The 14748-nt window shown below is 36.8% G+C and overlaps 1 protein-coding gene across 2 annotated transcripts in view; it reads right to left on the minus strand.

Moving 5' to 3' along the window:
- LOC150095588 (2-hydroxyacyl-CoA lyase 2-like) overlaps positions 1 to 14748 on the minus strand; it is a 248277-nt gene that overhangs the window by 54946 nt on the left and 178583 nt on the right. For both annotated transcript variants that reach the window (XM_090410082.1, XM_090410081.1), the window contains exon 12: positions 1117 to 1271. In XM_090410082.1, the coding sequence (XP_090266208.1) occupies positions 1117 to 1271 (155 nt within the window). The remainder of the gene's footprint in view (positions 1 to 1116; positions 1272 to 14748) is intronic.

Here is a 14748-nt window from a genome sequence, read left to right on the forward strand (position 1 = left end):
TTACTGCATATATGCGACTGCTTTCAGCTCAGCCAGTGCCAAAATCCCCCTATCAGTGACTTTTGATACTAAATCTTTTTTTTCGCAGAATTCATCTCCCCCATGCCTTCGAAAGTCTCAATATAAAATGTGGTCTCATTCCATGTATTAGTTTTAGTTACAGATACCTCCAAAGGGAAAAAGTTAATTTATGGCTATTCTGTATTTCCCAAGATAATGCAGTCATGGAAAAAAAATTATAAGAAAAAAGGCATTGAAACTGACAAAACTAGAGTTTTGATAAAAAGGGTCATGTCTGGCAGGAGAGGTACAAGGACAAGAAAATTGGACATACTGAAAGTGAGTTAATGATAGCATTGACTTAATAGGTGTATCTGAAGCAAAATGGGAAGGAAATGGAGATGTCTGGAGTTATAAATATTGCGTTATATATTCTGGAGAAGAAGAGGAAAGATATGGAACAACTGTAATCCTTAACAAGACACAGCACAACAGAATTTGCTAGCCTAGTTGTCAAGTAGTTAATATATCCACTCTTCAACCAACAAGTTGCAAGTTCAAATCCCATAGTGGACATGGATCTATTGTGATTTGATGAATGATTGGGTTTGTGACTGTGGTATGATGACGTATGTATAACAAAGGGACCTCCCCATGATGAATTTGACTCCATGAGATCTTGGGATGATGATAATAATAAAATGACAAGAGATATTTAACAGATTAAGACAGAAAAGAAGGTTCATACAGTGGAGGGTGGCAGGGATAGAACAAGAGGCCATTTCTAGAAGTTTTATGAAGTGTGTGTGCAAGGAGTGAAGGGCAGGTTTTTTTTTTTTATATATATATATATTTTTTAAGAGAGAGTGGTGGGCAAGTGGAAAACACTGCATCAGGGCACGGTAAGTGTAGACATAGTAAATAGTGAGTTTCTAAGGCACAGTTTAATGAGCATTATTTGATAACACGAACCACAGTATGACAAGTGGACTTTAGTCCTGGGGAGAATGATATTGAAAAAAAAAAAAAAAAAGAAAACTGATATGAAAACCACAAATAATAATTGATATGAATATCAAAATAATATCAAATAAATAATTTATATGAAAAACACACATATTTTGCTTTTCTTTTTCTTCATCTCTTGCTTTAAGTAGTTGCAGCCAGTCTTTATCACATCCATAACCACTTAAGGCTTTTGTCAGACGTTGTATAAAACTTCCAACATCTGCTTGAATAGCAAGAGCAGGTTTCCAGAAAATTCCTGAATTCTACAGAATAAATAAAAGCAAAATAAAATTATATACAACAACTAAAACAATATCTGGTATATGCATATGTTTTATATCTGCTGACTGGTCTGTATAAAGGATTACTTACTACTTGATAACATATCATTGACCAGTTTAGTGAATGAGATGGATATTAAGTTGATTACTGTTCCAGCTACTGTATATACGAATCAATTCAGTGAGCTGTGATGACACTGTAATATGATATCACCCTGGTATTAAATTCACTATTAATTAAAACTCTTCCTGAAATTAACAGGTATCATTAACTGATTAGAGCTTTGATAAAAACTGCACTCATCCAAAATCTGCAATCCAAAAACTATCACCATCAGGTTATCCTGAAAAAATTAGTCATCATTCTCATAATTGTAGCTGTTTTCATGATGAAACATTCTCCTCTGATGACTTTCCGAAGACTAGCCATATTTGGTATTCTTTTTTGTACGGGTCAATTCTGCAATTCTAAAGCGAGTGATTAATTTTCATCCTCCTGACAGGATGATACCAACTAAGAATCCTCTTTCTCATTTTTTCCGAAATCAAAAAGAGGATTCTTAGTTGACCAAAATCATCATTTATCTTCTAGATACTTTAAATAGCATTAAACATACACAACAAGTGAAAAAGACTTTCATTAATACATTTTATTTATTCAATTTTTCTTTTTAAATGTTTGCACCTGCATAAACTGCTGGCAGGAAATGGCTTTTCCATACATATGCTACTTCCATGTGGGGTGGTTTGCATTTTCACAAATCTTATATGGCATTTTGGTTGCAATTTTCTCAGTAAAATTTGATATGTAAAATTAGCATTTGTGAAATGTCTTAATGATATCAAGATTCTCAAATGCAATTGAAACTGATTTTCAAATCTCTCTCACACACACAATCATTTGCTTTACATAAATTGTGTGCTTTTTATAAACAGCAGTTGCACGTATTTTCTGCAACTGAAAATTTAAAGAGGATGTCAGGACAAATGTGTTTAGTTAGATACTCTGTTTAGTGCTATAATAAATCTATTCTGCTTGCATGCATGCAGCATATCATCTGTGGGAAGGGAGTTTCTTTCATTATGAAGTGTTCATTCCAGTTGTCTAATTACACTAACTGTTATTAAATTTAGTACAAAGACTATAAAATTCCTCTGTATTATTTAGTGATACAATAAAACTACTGTTTTTCTTGCTTCTGCAGTAATTTCTGTTGGGGATAATGTTTTCCATGCTATAGAAACATTTTTATTCTGCTGTTCAAGAAAGAATGCACATAATGGGCAAAAATTCATCAATTCCTGGCGGTGGTGGTGGGGAATATGTAATGAACTTAGGATTTGTGAAAGGGTGTATAATTCTGATGATGATCGGATATTATTTGTGCATGCATTACTATGTAAAAAGTGCATACTGATATTATTGAATAAAAGAAATTTCTTAGAAAACAAAACAAAATATAAATAAAATATAGAAATACAAATAACAAGCACAATAAATTGTCCATTATGCTCCACCAACCCACATGTATTCCTGCAAACACCTGCACATGAATCACCTGATCAACTTTTGGTTCATTGGATTAGCCTCTCCCTATATTTATTTAATAAGATACCAAATGTATACAGCTGCTCTTTGCTATTTATATTTCACAAATAAATCTCTTCTCAATCTTTTTTTTAATTATACTATCAAAAAAAAAAATGAAAAAAAAATCAGCTAACGCCTTTTATTCCCTTATAGGGAGTAGGCAGGGCCTTTATACCCTATCTAGCTTTTTGGAGACTGAGTGAGCAGTTCAATCTCCACCGGTAGCCAATCAGAGATAGCTGGCCCATGTCTATCACTAATTATAGCAGCCACCGATAAAGAGGCTGACAAACAAGTGCTGCCATGTCTTGGTACCAAACCCTAACAAGATATGTCACTGTCTGAAATAATGTGGGTACTACGGTCGATTTTCTTGAGTTTACGGGATGAAAAACCTGAGTTTCTGGGAGGAAAAACCCGCTTGCCTGTGCCAGAGATCGACTAACTTGGGAAACGGTCAAAGAAAGGCTTAGAAAAAGTTCCTCCAGTCAGTGACTAGACTTGAACTTAAGTCAAACTTCGTCCAAGCACAGAGGATGCAAGCGCCACTTCCAATGAGCTACACAGGCCTATTATACAATCATAAATGCAAATATGCATGTTCCACGTCTAGGGTTTATAGAATTGCACATTATTTACTTCACCCAGCAACATATAATAATACAAATTTAATTACTAACAACTCCTCTGCCAGTAATGTAAGTATTCCTATTCACTTGTTCTTTCTTTCCCTCATATTCCACATTCTCACATGGTTCATTAATGATGATTCACATAATTACACCTTTTACTGATACAAATATAGTAAACAAATATAGCATTCTCCTTAATTATCGTTTGTCCTTATCTTTAATTATGACCCTCATATTATACAAATGACAGAGGATGGTGAAGCCATCCACATAGAGGACATTACTTATTATTGGAAATTATTATTATTATTATTATTACTGGCATTAGTGAAACATGACTCACAGAAGACGATATGGTTAGTGGGTTCAGGATGAACAGAGAGAATAAAATGGGAAGAGGAGTGTTATTGATGATAGCTGATGAACTGCAGCCAAAGAGAATAAAAGTTGTATTGCAGGATAGCGAAAAGAGCTCATCTGAGGCTATTTGGTGTGGGATTGAGACTAATGGAACAAAATGTACAGTTGGGTGCTGCTATAGACCAGGTGATGGAATAGATGGTGGAGATAGTATGCATAGACAAATTGATGAAATGAGTGGAAGGAGGGTAATTATGAGGGATTTCAACTATGGTAACATCGATTGGAAGGAGGAGAGGACACATGTGAGGAAGGAACTGGATTTTATGCAGTTGTTAAGGGATAACTATCTGAGACAGCATGTAATGGAAAATACTAGGGGTTCGAGAGTGCTTGACCTAGTAATGGCATCTGAGAATTTGACTAATGAATATGACCATGTTGCCACCTATTGGTGAGAGTGATCATAGGGTCTTGACCTGGAGGGTGGCTAAATGTACGAAATTTTCGATTAAGGGAGGGGTACATGTGGAATTACATGCTGGCAAGTATGACAAGCTTAGGAGATTGCTTGGTTCAGTGCCATGGCATGTAAAACTGCAAGGGCTGGATGTTGATAGGGCATGGGAAGTGGCCAAGGAGCATTTGCAGGAGGTTATGGCTGACTATATACCTACAGTTCAAATAGTAAATCAAGTAGGGGTTAAATGGATGAATAACACCATTAAACTTAAGTTGCAAAAAAAAAGAAAAAACTGTGGAGGGAATGTAAGGAGAATGGTGAAGTGCAGGCACATAAACGATATAAAGTACAGGCCAGAAGTAACGAGTGTGGTAAGAAAAGCAAAAGCGGATTATGAAAGGAAATTAGCCATGCAAGCTAAAGAGAATCCCAAACAGTTCTTTCAATATGTTGCAAGTAAAAGAAAAACTGTACACGGCAGAATGATTTTAAGGAATGCTGATGGTAGAGAGGTCACCTAATAAGTCAATATAGTGGAATTACTGAGTGAGCTCTTTGCAAGAGTATATCATCCAGGTGGCGACATTGAAGGAATGAAGGAACCATTAGTTTATAGGGGAATTGTGTTGAATGAAGTGGAGGCGAATTGTCTATTACAGAACCTTAATGTGAATACACGTGTGGGATTGGATGGTATACTGGTACGGGTCTCGTGTGAAGCGGCTAAAGAATTATCAGTGTCCTTGACCATGTTGTTTAATCTGAGTCTTATCTGTTTAATCTGTTTTAATCTGAGATCAGAATATCAGGAGTCGTTGTCAAGGTCTTAGAGAAAGTAGTCAAGGGAATAATACAGGAATGGATTGATGAAAATGAGATACTGTATGGAGGACAGTATGGGTTTGTGAAGGGTAGATCATGCCTCAGTAACTTGCTCAGGTTTTATAAAACAGTGACAGCTGAACTGGATAACAGTAATGGGTTTACAGTGATACTGCTAGACCTGGATAAAGCCTCTGATAGGATACCAAATGGAATTCTAATCCATAAACTGAAACATACGGAAATGGATATAAGGTTGGTGATATGGATACGAGGGTCGTTGATGGAGAGATATCAGGGAGTAGTTGACGCCGGAGTAGAGTCCAAAATATTGTCTGTGACTAGCGATGTGCCGCAGGGTTCTGTTCTTGGACCATTGCTGTTTAATTTATTCATTAACGATATAGGAAAGGATCTGAGAGGAACGGTTCATTTGTTCACTGATGATGCAAAGTTGGATAGGACAATACTGAATGCAGATAATGTCAAAATTTTGCAGGATGATTTGGATAGATTGGAGGTCTGAGGTAAGGAGAATGGATGTCAATTTAACGTGACAAAATGTAAGGTTATGCATTTTGGGATGAAAAGATTAGCAGCAGTATATCACATTGGTGGAACTGTACTCCAGGAGATTGATGAGGTCTGGGACTTGGGAGTGTTGGTGGATAGGGAGTTGAAGTTTAGGGGGGGGGGGCACATTGCAAAAGTGGCTAAATCAGCTCATCAAATCACTTTGATGCTGAAGAATACTTTGACGAGCAGAGATAAGCAAGTTATTGTTCTTCTGTATCGGGCCTTCATAAGACCCCATTTCGACTACTGTGCCCAGATTTGGTCGCCTAGGTTTTTTCTTGATGTGGAGAAGGTTGAGAGGATCCAGAGGTGAGTGACCAAGATGATAACAGGTCTATGGAATGAACCTTATGAAAACAGGTGGGAGATTTGTGGGTTGCAGAAATTGGTTGATAGGCAGAAAAGGGGAGATATAAGACATTCAAATTGCTGAAGGGTTTCTATAGGATTAATTCAGAGGATATTTTTTGTGAACAGGACTGGTGGTGGAAGGACTAGGGGACATCCATTGAAGCTGGGCAAGAATGTGGTTAATAAGGGTGTTAGAGCTGGGTTCTTTACTTTTAGAGTTATGAATGAGTGGAATAGGCTGCCAGAGTCTGTTGTGGGTGCTATGACGGTGAATGAGTTCAAGGCAAAGTATGATAGATACTGTGTGAATGTCGAATAGTTGTGATGGACATGATGTTTAGGTCCTCCCTCGATGAGTCTAAGGACTCCTTGGAGTCGTCTGTAATAATAATAATTACCCGAGACCCCATGGAGTCAAAGACTCATCTAGGAGGTCCTTTTATCATACAAACAGCTCATCATACCATGCTTTAAACACACTCAAATTCTCTGGAGACACCACTCTCTCAGGCAAGGCATTCCAATCATTGACAACTCTGCATGAAAAAAAGCTGCTTCTCACTCCCCTACTCACACCCTCTTTATACAGTTTCCAGAGATGACCTCTGGTTCTCTCCTAATCTCCCACTATTTTCTGTAGAACCTATCCAGCATCGACCTATAACAACCCCTTAATAACTAGGTCTCTATCATATCTCCCCTATTCCTCCTGTCTTCCAGACTCTATGAAAGTTGCATCTTCTCAATCTTTCTGCATACTCGACATTCCAGAGGTTAGAATCTACCTTAGTCAGTCGCCTCTGGACGCTTTCCAACATCTCTTCTTCCTTCTGAAAACCCGGTGACCAAATCTGGGCACAATGGTCCATGTGTGGCCTAATGAAAGCCATATACAATGGAACAAGAATCTCCCTACTTCTACAAGTCAGTGTCCTCTGCAAAATTCCCAGAAGCCTTTGTGTTGTCTTCACAATTTTGGCTATGTGTCCCCTAAATTTCAGATCCTTATCCACTATCACCTACAGATCTCTTATTTCCTCCACCTCCAACAATATATCCTCATTAACTTCCAACAGTAAGTTATTGTCAGCTCAGTAACTTACTGTTATTGAGTTGACCCTGAATGCAAAATGCGTGACACTTAAAAACTGAATCTTGTGGGACTCCCTTTCAGAGGCATACAGTCAGGAGAGAGCAGCTCCCACTCTCCTCAATGACCAAAATCGTGCCTTTCAGTATTCGAAATTTCCAAGTATAGCTGTATGTTTGTTTTTTTTCCCTATATCAAATAAAACAAAGAAGATGTTCATGTTTTCTTTAGGAAGGCATTTCTAATGGATGCATCCATCCAGACTAGATGACAGCAGTAGAATGAGTTTTGCAGAAGCCAGATTGTATTACAGCAAAAAGTTGTTTCTCTCCAGAAACCATAAAACACAAGAGTTAACCATTTTCCCCAAAACTTGCACAACCAGCTGGTCAGAGCAATTGGATATTAAATGGGGATTTCAGGTCCTTCTCTGGCATAAGAAAAACAATAACTGCCTTATGCCAAATATTGGGAAAATTCCGTGGTAAAGATGCAACAATTGGTCCATGGATGATTGTGACAGATGTTTTACCATCTCAATGGATATTATCTGGTCCAACAGCAGTTGGATGCACTTAAGGAAAGTAGTTTTCATTTCTTTCTTAGGAGGAACTCTTAAGATGTTGCTCATATTTTAGCAAAAATCTCTGATGGTGTTAGTAATTTCTGATGGGTTGGCAATTGTGCAACCATTACATTCTAAGATGGAGAGCTTGTGGGTGATGTATGTGCCTTTCGTTCTCCAGATTTTTTTCCCAATTCTTGCTGTTGCTGTATCTTGTTTTAGTAAATGTATACTGGATCCAGGATTCCTTCTAACTCTGACAAGGGATGTTATCTTGATTGGCATATTTGAAAGCAATTAGGTTTGTTGTTTCTGGGGTATCAGGAAATACCTCAAGCTTTCTTCTGGGTTTCTTTGGCTACTATGCAACTGTCATGGAAACCGACTAGATGTCTTAGGAATTGAAGTTCTGGAAGCTCCTACCAGTGCGCACTCAAGATTTAATCTTGGAGGGGACCGAGTTAAGTATACGATTTGAGAATACACACTCCGCATTGGATACGAGCTATGACTGAGCATCTGCAGTGATCGCCAATACATGACACCCATGATCTCCTTTGGCCTGGCTCGCTCAAACAAAGTAGCGTTTGGTCCGACGGAGCAATACTTCGTTCGCCTCATGTTCAGCAGTGGCCATGATTCCCGAGAGCTATATGGTTTTCCGGCTTATGTGACGGCTAATTCATAAGTAGTATAGAAATAGAAGACACGACGCAATATAAATTTTAAAAAAATCAGTTTAATTAAAAAGATTTTTGGAGAATTTTCCAGTGTTTTTTCCTTTTTCTTTTTTTTTTGGGGGGGGGGGCTTGGCCTCCTCGCTGGGTGGGCCACTGGCTCCTACAATACATTATTATATGATTCAGTGCATCACTAATAGGAGATAAACTGACTGCCACGGAATCGAATTCGTTTAAGAGGAAGAGATTGTTGTCAAGTATATGCTCAACTCTTCCTATGACCGTGCAGTCACTACCACAAAGAGTGTTGTGTCCATTTAAATCTTTCATTTATGTAAGGGTAACTGAAGTATAATATCATCAAGGTCATCTCAAGAAATATCTGTGGTAGGAGGAAGGTGACATGCAGCATACTATTATTTTCTTAGAGTGGAATAGTAACTGCTTCATCAGTGTTAAGTTGGATTTTCTGGAAGTGGGTATGGTTGCCCACAAGGATGGCAATTCCTCCATGGGCAGGTCCATTCCATTCTGTCCTTATGAATGGTGGTAACATTACAGAGAGCTGGATCATTACTTTGCTTTGGGTATAATTCCTGTAGGCAGAGGTATATTGGTTTATATTTCTTTATATTTGTATACAAGAGATTTGATGTCAATGTTCTTTTGAAATCCACAATTCCATTGTAGCAATATTTTTATCGTTTTCACTTTTTTTTTTTTTTTTGAGAATGTAGACAACTGATATCCATCACTTCTGCTGGGAAAAAATCCAAGATGTCAAATTCCACTCTCTCTATGACACTTGGTATATCAAGTATTTTTTATTTCTATTTTACTTAAATATAAAGAGCTAATAAGCTTCATTTCGGCGATATAAACATTATTTAAATTAAGGGGATATTAAATCCCACATTGTTTTAAAACCGAATAAGAAACTCAAAGATTGGAATCAGAGAGTTCCATGCCGATATAGAAAACTATAAAGTATCAGCGACACTAGTGTTAGCCAATGCAAGTGAACCTAGTATGTAGTACAATACCGGACAACTCGTAGCAAAGGTGGTGAAATTATGATCGCTATTCTTAGGTATTTTCCATAATGTAAAAACACATTTCCTAGGAAATGTATGCTGTTATTACATTATGGTGGGAGGTCACTACCCAGACTGGTTTCAGCATTTTTTGAGGCTTCATCAGTGAGTACCTAAGAATAGCGATCAGAACTTCACCACCTTTGCTACGAGTTGTCTGGTATTGTACTACATACTAGGTTCACTTGCATTGGCTAACACTAGTGTCGCTGATACTTTATAGTTTTCTATATCGGCATGAAACTCTCTGATTCCAATCTTTGAGTTTCTTATTCGGTTTTAAAACAATGTGGGATTTAATATCCCCTTAATTTAAATAAATTTCTATTTTATATCCATGCTATCTGTTGATGGGTCATCTAATAAAGGATACAGAATCATGACTATGATCCTCTGTGGTGCATATTCCAATATCTAATAAGAGGAATTTTTTACAGGATTTTTATGTAGTGGGACCATTTTTGGCATATCCTCAGGAGTGAGTAAATATTGATTTTTCTCTTTCATTCACTCTAAGGAGAGAGAGCAAGCAAGTCATACTGTTTAGGGCTGTAGTTGCGAGAAGGCAGGACTGACATACATGTTAACACCCCCCAACTGGCACTTTCTTTACAGTTGCCTTCTTGGCCTAAGAGGGTTTATTAGATGTTGCTACTGTTGCAGTTTACTGCCTCTTTGCATCCTTAGAGGTCACATTTAATTTTGGTTTCTCCTTCACAGAGCACTAATGCTATTTTGTTATCGTAACCTTTCGCATGATCTTTACTGCTACATCAGGCATAGATGGCAAAGCCACAGGCAGTTCGTAAATAACTGTATTTCTGAAAGAAAAAAAAAAAGAACAAAAATGAAAAACTATTTCTGACATTTAAAGCATCATAAAGGGTTCAAGACAGAGCATTATTAGACAATTAAGATAACTTGCTTTGAAAGATGTGGTAGTTTTGGTTTGTTAAGAATAAGGATGATGTTTCTGGTGGGAACCAGATGCCCATCCCTATATGTGGATTCTTATGTATGGCTCACTCCTTGGTTCTTGAGTTCGGAGTAGATCAGCTTATCAGAAACATCAAGGAGATTCCACTAATATTACTCCTCTAGAAAAGTTTAAAGTTTTGTGGGGAGTAATCTTAATTGGAATTTCCCAAATAGATGTTGCATGGAGTAATCTTTCTGATTATGCTACTGTAGCTGCTTCAACAAGGTTATCTCCTGAACATTGTTTCATTATAGATTTTGGATATCCTGCCAACCCTCCTAGATGAAAGGTTGGTGCATTCTCTTGAATTCATGATTAAGAACAGTGGTGCATTCTCTTGAATTCATGATTAAGAACAGTGGTGCATATGTTGCAATTTCTGTTGTTCTGAACCTGGTTGAGAGCCCTGATAAATAAGAAAATGAAAATTTATTCTTATAAGGAATCTGATTCAGCACCAGAGCTCTCCACCCACCACAGAGTTACACATGGACCCCCCCCCCCACACACACACACTAACTGGCAAGCAATAAATTTGCCCTGAAGTGGAATGCCAGGAATAACCTGGACACTATCAGTATCACACAAAGCCTACAGCCCATCCCTCAATCATGAGATAGGAGACTTACTGCAACACCACTGATCTTTGCAGGCAAGCCCACTAGCCAATGGATACAGGCCGGGACCTCCCATCTTGCCGAAGCAGAGCCCAAAGCAGTGCAAGACTACCAGGAACCCCCCCTTTTTTTTTTCCCCTGGATATCCACAGGTTACACCGCAAGGTAAACACGGAAGAAAAAAAAACAGGAAGAAAAGAAAAAGTAGATGAATGAAAAATGGCCAATACCATCACTGGGAGGTTCCCTCCACCATGAACAGATGCCCCACAGGGAGGACTAAATGTCCTGAAAGACCAAAATGAAGTCACTCCTTATTTATGCTTTATAATGTTGAACCATTATAATCACAAAACATAGCAAAAAGCAACATTTAGATAATTTTATTATAAAAAAATGAAAGGTGTCTGCACTGCTCACCAATCACGAGATTCTCTTATTGCAAAACTTTTTCTGATCCCGTTTGTGAATTCTACTTTCAAAAGACTGAAAAACTATGAAAATAGGCAGGAAAATGGAAAGTCTTGACAGCATTCTCAACTGCAAATATATACGAGTAAAATACTTCAGCTATTTAAGTGCAGTTTTTAGTATATAGATAATAAGTAAAGCTGACACAGTGGGAAGCTAGCTGAATAAATTTAAATGGAATATTAAAAACTGACTTCCAAATGATTACTGTTTCCATTCTCCAGATACTTGTTCTGAGTTATGCAAATTATCCATGTTGGAGTGAGGACCTTTTCATCCCTATCCATTCAAAATTCCCTGCCAAATCTTGAAGCCATGTTTTCCAAGAGCTGTGTCAAGGCAGTCCAAGAGGATTAAAAAAACAGTGTCACAAATGGCTTGAGAAACAAAATCTCCAGTTTAATTTTCAGTCTGCAACATCAACAAAACAGTCAATTAACAAATGTAGAAAAACCCTGCCAAGCACAAATGCTGGTTGTGACAAAGGTAACAGGCATAATTTAATAAATTTATTTATTATCTCTAGATGTCTGTTTCTTTCTTGTAAAAATTACAAGGATCGTGCTATGCACATGACTTTAAAAAAAAAAAAAATTAGAAAATTGGATTAACCATGATATGTTGACATGAAATAAGAGGCTTAGCAATAATGGCATTAAAATGAAAACCAATAAAACTAAATATATATATATATATATATATATACACATACACACACTTCAACATTAACAGATAAGCCAGATCACAACATAGCTATAAAATGTAGTGATATCCAAAACTGTAACTGTCACTTAATCAAAAAAACAGTCAGTCAAGAATTTTGGCCTCCATATTGATGGCAATCTAAAACAGAACTGCCATATCTCATTTTTATATATATATTTATATATATATATATATATATATTTATATATATATATAAATTTTTATATTTATATACATTTTTATATTTAATAAAACATCTTTGTGATAAAAGTGTGTGTGGTGTTGTTAATACCATGAAAAATAAGTCATGAATAACCATCAACACCTAAGCTTATCTGTTAGATTCACCATCAGAGAACACAATATTCCACTCATTCACGCTCTCCAAGCAAAGAACGTAGTTAGCGCGCGCACACACACACACTAACTACACTCTTACACAAATTCCAGAGATAACTCCTTATTCTGCCACTACTCTTCATATACTGAAAAATTTCTTTTGTATCAGTCTTATAGAATTCCTTTAGTAACTTAAGTTTCTATCATGTCCCTCCTCCTTCTCCTCTGCACCTCTACTAAATTCTGCAACTCACTCACTCACCTTCAATCTATTCTCATAGGGAACATTCCACAGACATGTCACCAGCTTGGTCATTTGTTTCTGAATCCTCTCCACTACTACCTTCTGATCTCCAAGAAATCCACTTGAACAAAATATGTGCACAGTAGTGTCAAGATGAAGCTGAATTAGCCTTATAAAGAGGGATAATAACCTCCTTACCTTTATTATCAATGTGTTCTTCAACATCCAGGTAATCTTTTGAGCTAATTTTTCCACCTTTTGCAATATGGCCTCTGAACTTCAAATCTCTATCTGCCATCACCTCCAGATCCCTATCCTCATCAATTTCCTGTAATCTAGAACCATCAATATGATGCAAAGTATGTGATCTTTTCATTCCAAAGTGAAAATTTACCTTACATTTTGCAACATTAATCTAACACCCATAATGTCCTTTTCCCAGTATGATTTACATCACATTTATCAACTACTGTGCTCCTCAGTATCACATTGTCAGCAAACAACTGAATATTGCCCTCCTTAAATCTGTCTGCATATCATTAATATACAAATTAAAGAGTAGTGGGTCCAAGTACATGGAGCATTCAACATAGTCACCCTCATTTACATCGATTCCACTCTACAATACACCACATTCTGTCAGCCATCTATCCATGCCGCCAGCATCGTATCCATTTCCATTTGCTCTAACTTATGTAATAGTAGTTTTCCATGCAGTATTCTGTCAAATGACTTTGCTAAGTCAAGCAAAATACATTACTAAAAAGGGACCCACTGTAATATTTTATGCTTGTTGACTGCACCATTGTAAAATTTTTCTTCCTCATTGTCTTGTATCTTCAATTCAACTGTGCCTTGGTTAACCTTATACATGATGAACTCCCAGCACCTTATTTCATAACTATCTCTATGCTGCTTTACTCTTAATTTAACTTTAATCTGCTTAACATATATCTCACTGTTAATCCTACTTAATCTTATTCCCACTGCTAGTAAACAGACTAAGTTATCAGCCTATCTACAATACACAGGTTACCAATTCTTGCACTAATCGATCAAAAAAATTTATTTAACGACTGCACCATTCTAATTGAATATTATGTAGTTTGAGAATTAAAGTAAGGAACACAGGAAAGATCATAGATAACTCACATAATTTCCTATAGCAAATCGTGGTGATTCTCAATCCAAAGTGCACACAGGTTCGGTAGGTTTTTTTTTTTTTTTTTTTTTTTTTTTTTTTTTTTTTTATAGAGATGGTGCATTGGCAACTGATCAGGCAACTTAGTTAAACAAAACATTTTATTTTAAGCTAGTAAGAAAGTAATACACACATCTAAGAGGAAAGGAAGTCTCGCTCAACCTATTCAAGTACACAGTAGCTACAACATACAATTTAGAACTTTGCACGTAATTACTTATTTCCATCACAATGCTAACCTATCTATAATAAGCATATAGCTATTCCCTAAGTTACATCTTAACTTAATTCCTTTCATTTTTCGCCGCTAGAGTGCCAGGGGAACGGTCGTATTTTCAGGGAGCTCCCGAAAGCTAAGTACAATTTTGAATGGAAATTAGAATAAATGTTAAAAATCATAACGTAATATTGTCTAAATTTGGTAGCTTGTTGTGTCTGTGTGATTTTGGTGTAAATTCCGTAAATTAATTTAGTCTTTAACGATACGTTTCATATATTTGAATATGGCGCCAATGCGACGTAAGATAATCGTGTCCAAAAATACGACACCATTGTTCAAAAACTGTAGTGTGAGAGAGTTTGTCCGGTGTGATGTGTGTGGAATGTATGCATTCCCGAATGAGTCTGGAGTATGGGTTGAAAGTGATAGTGGTGGGAGAATGTGTAGAAAGTGTATGCA

Source organism: Typopeltis vanoorti, chromosome 20 (assembly GCF_054136105.1).
Source record: "Typopeltis vanoorti isolate ZY-2024b chromosome 20, IOZ_Tvanoo_1.0, whole genome shotgun sequence".
NCBI lineage: Eukaryota > Metazoa > Arthropoda > Arachnida > Uropygi > Thelyphonidae > Typopeltis > Typopeltis vanoorti.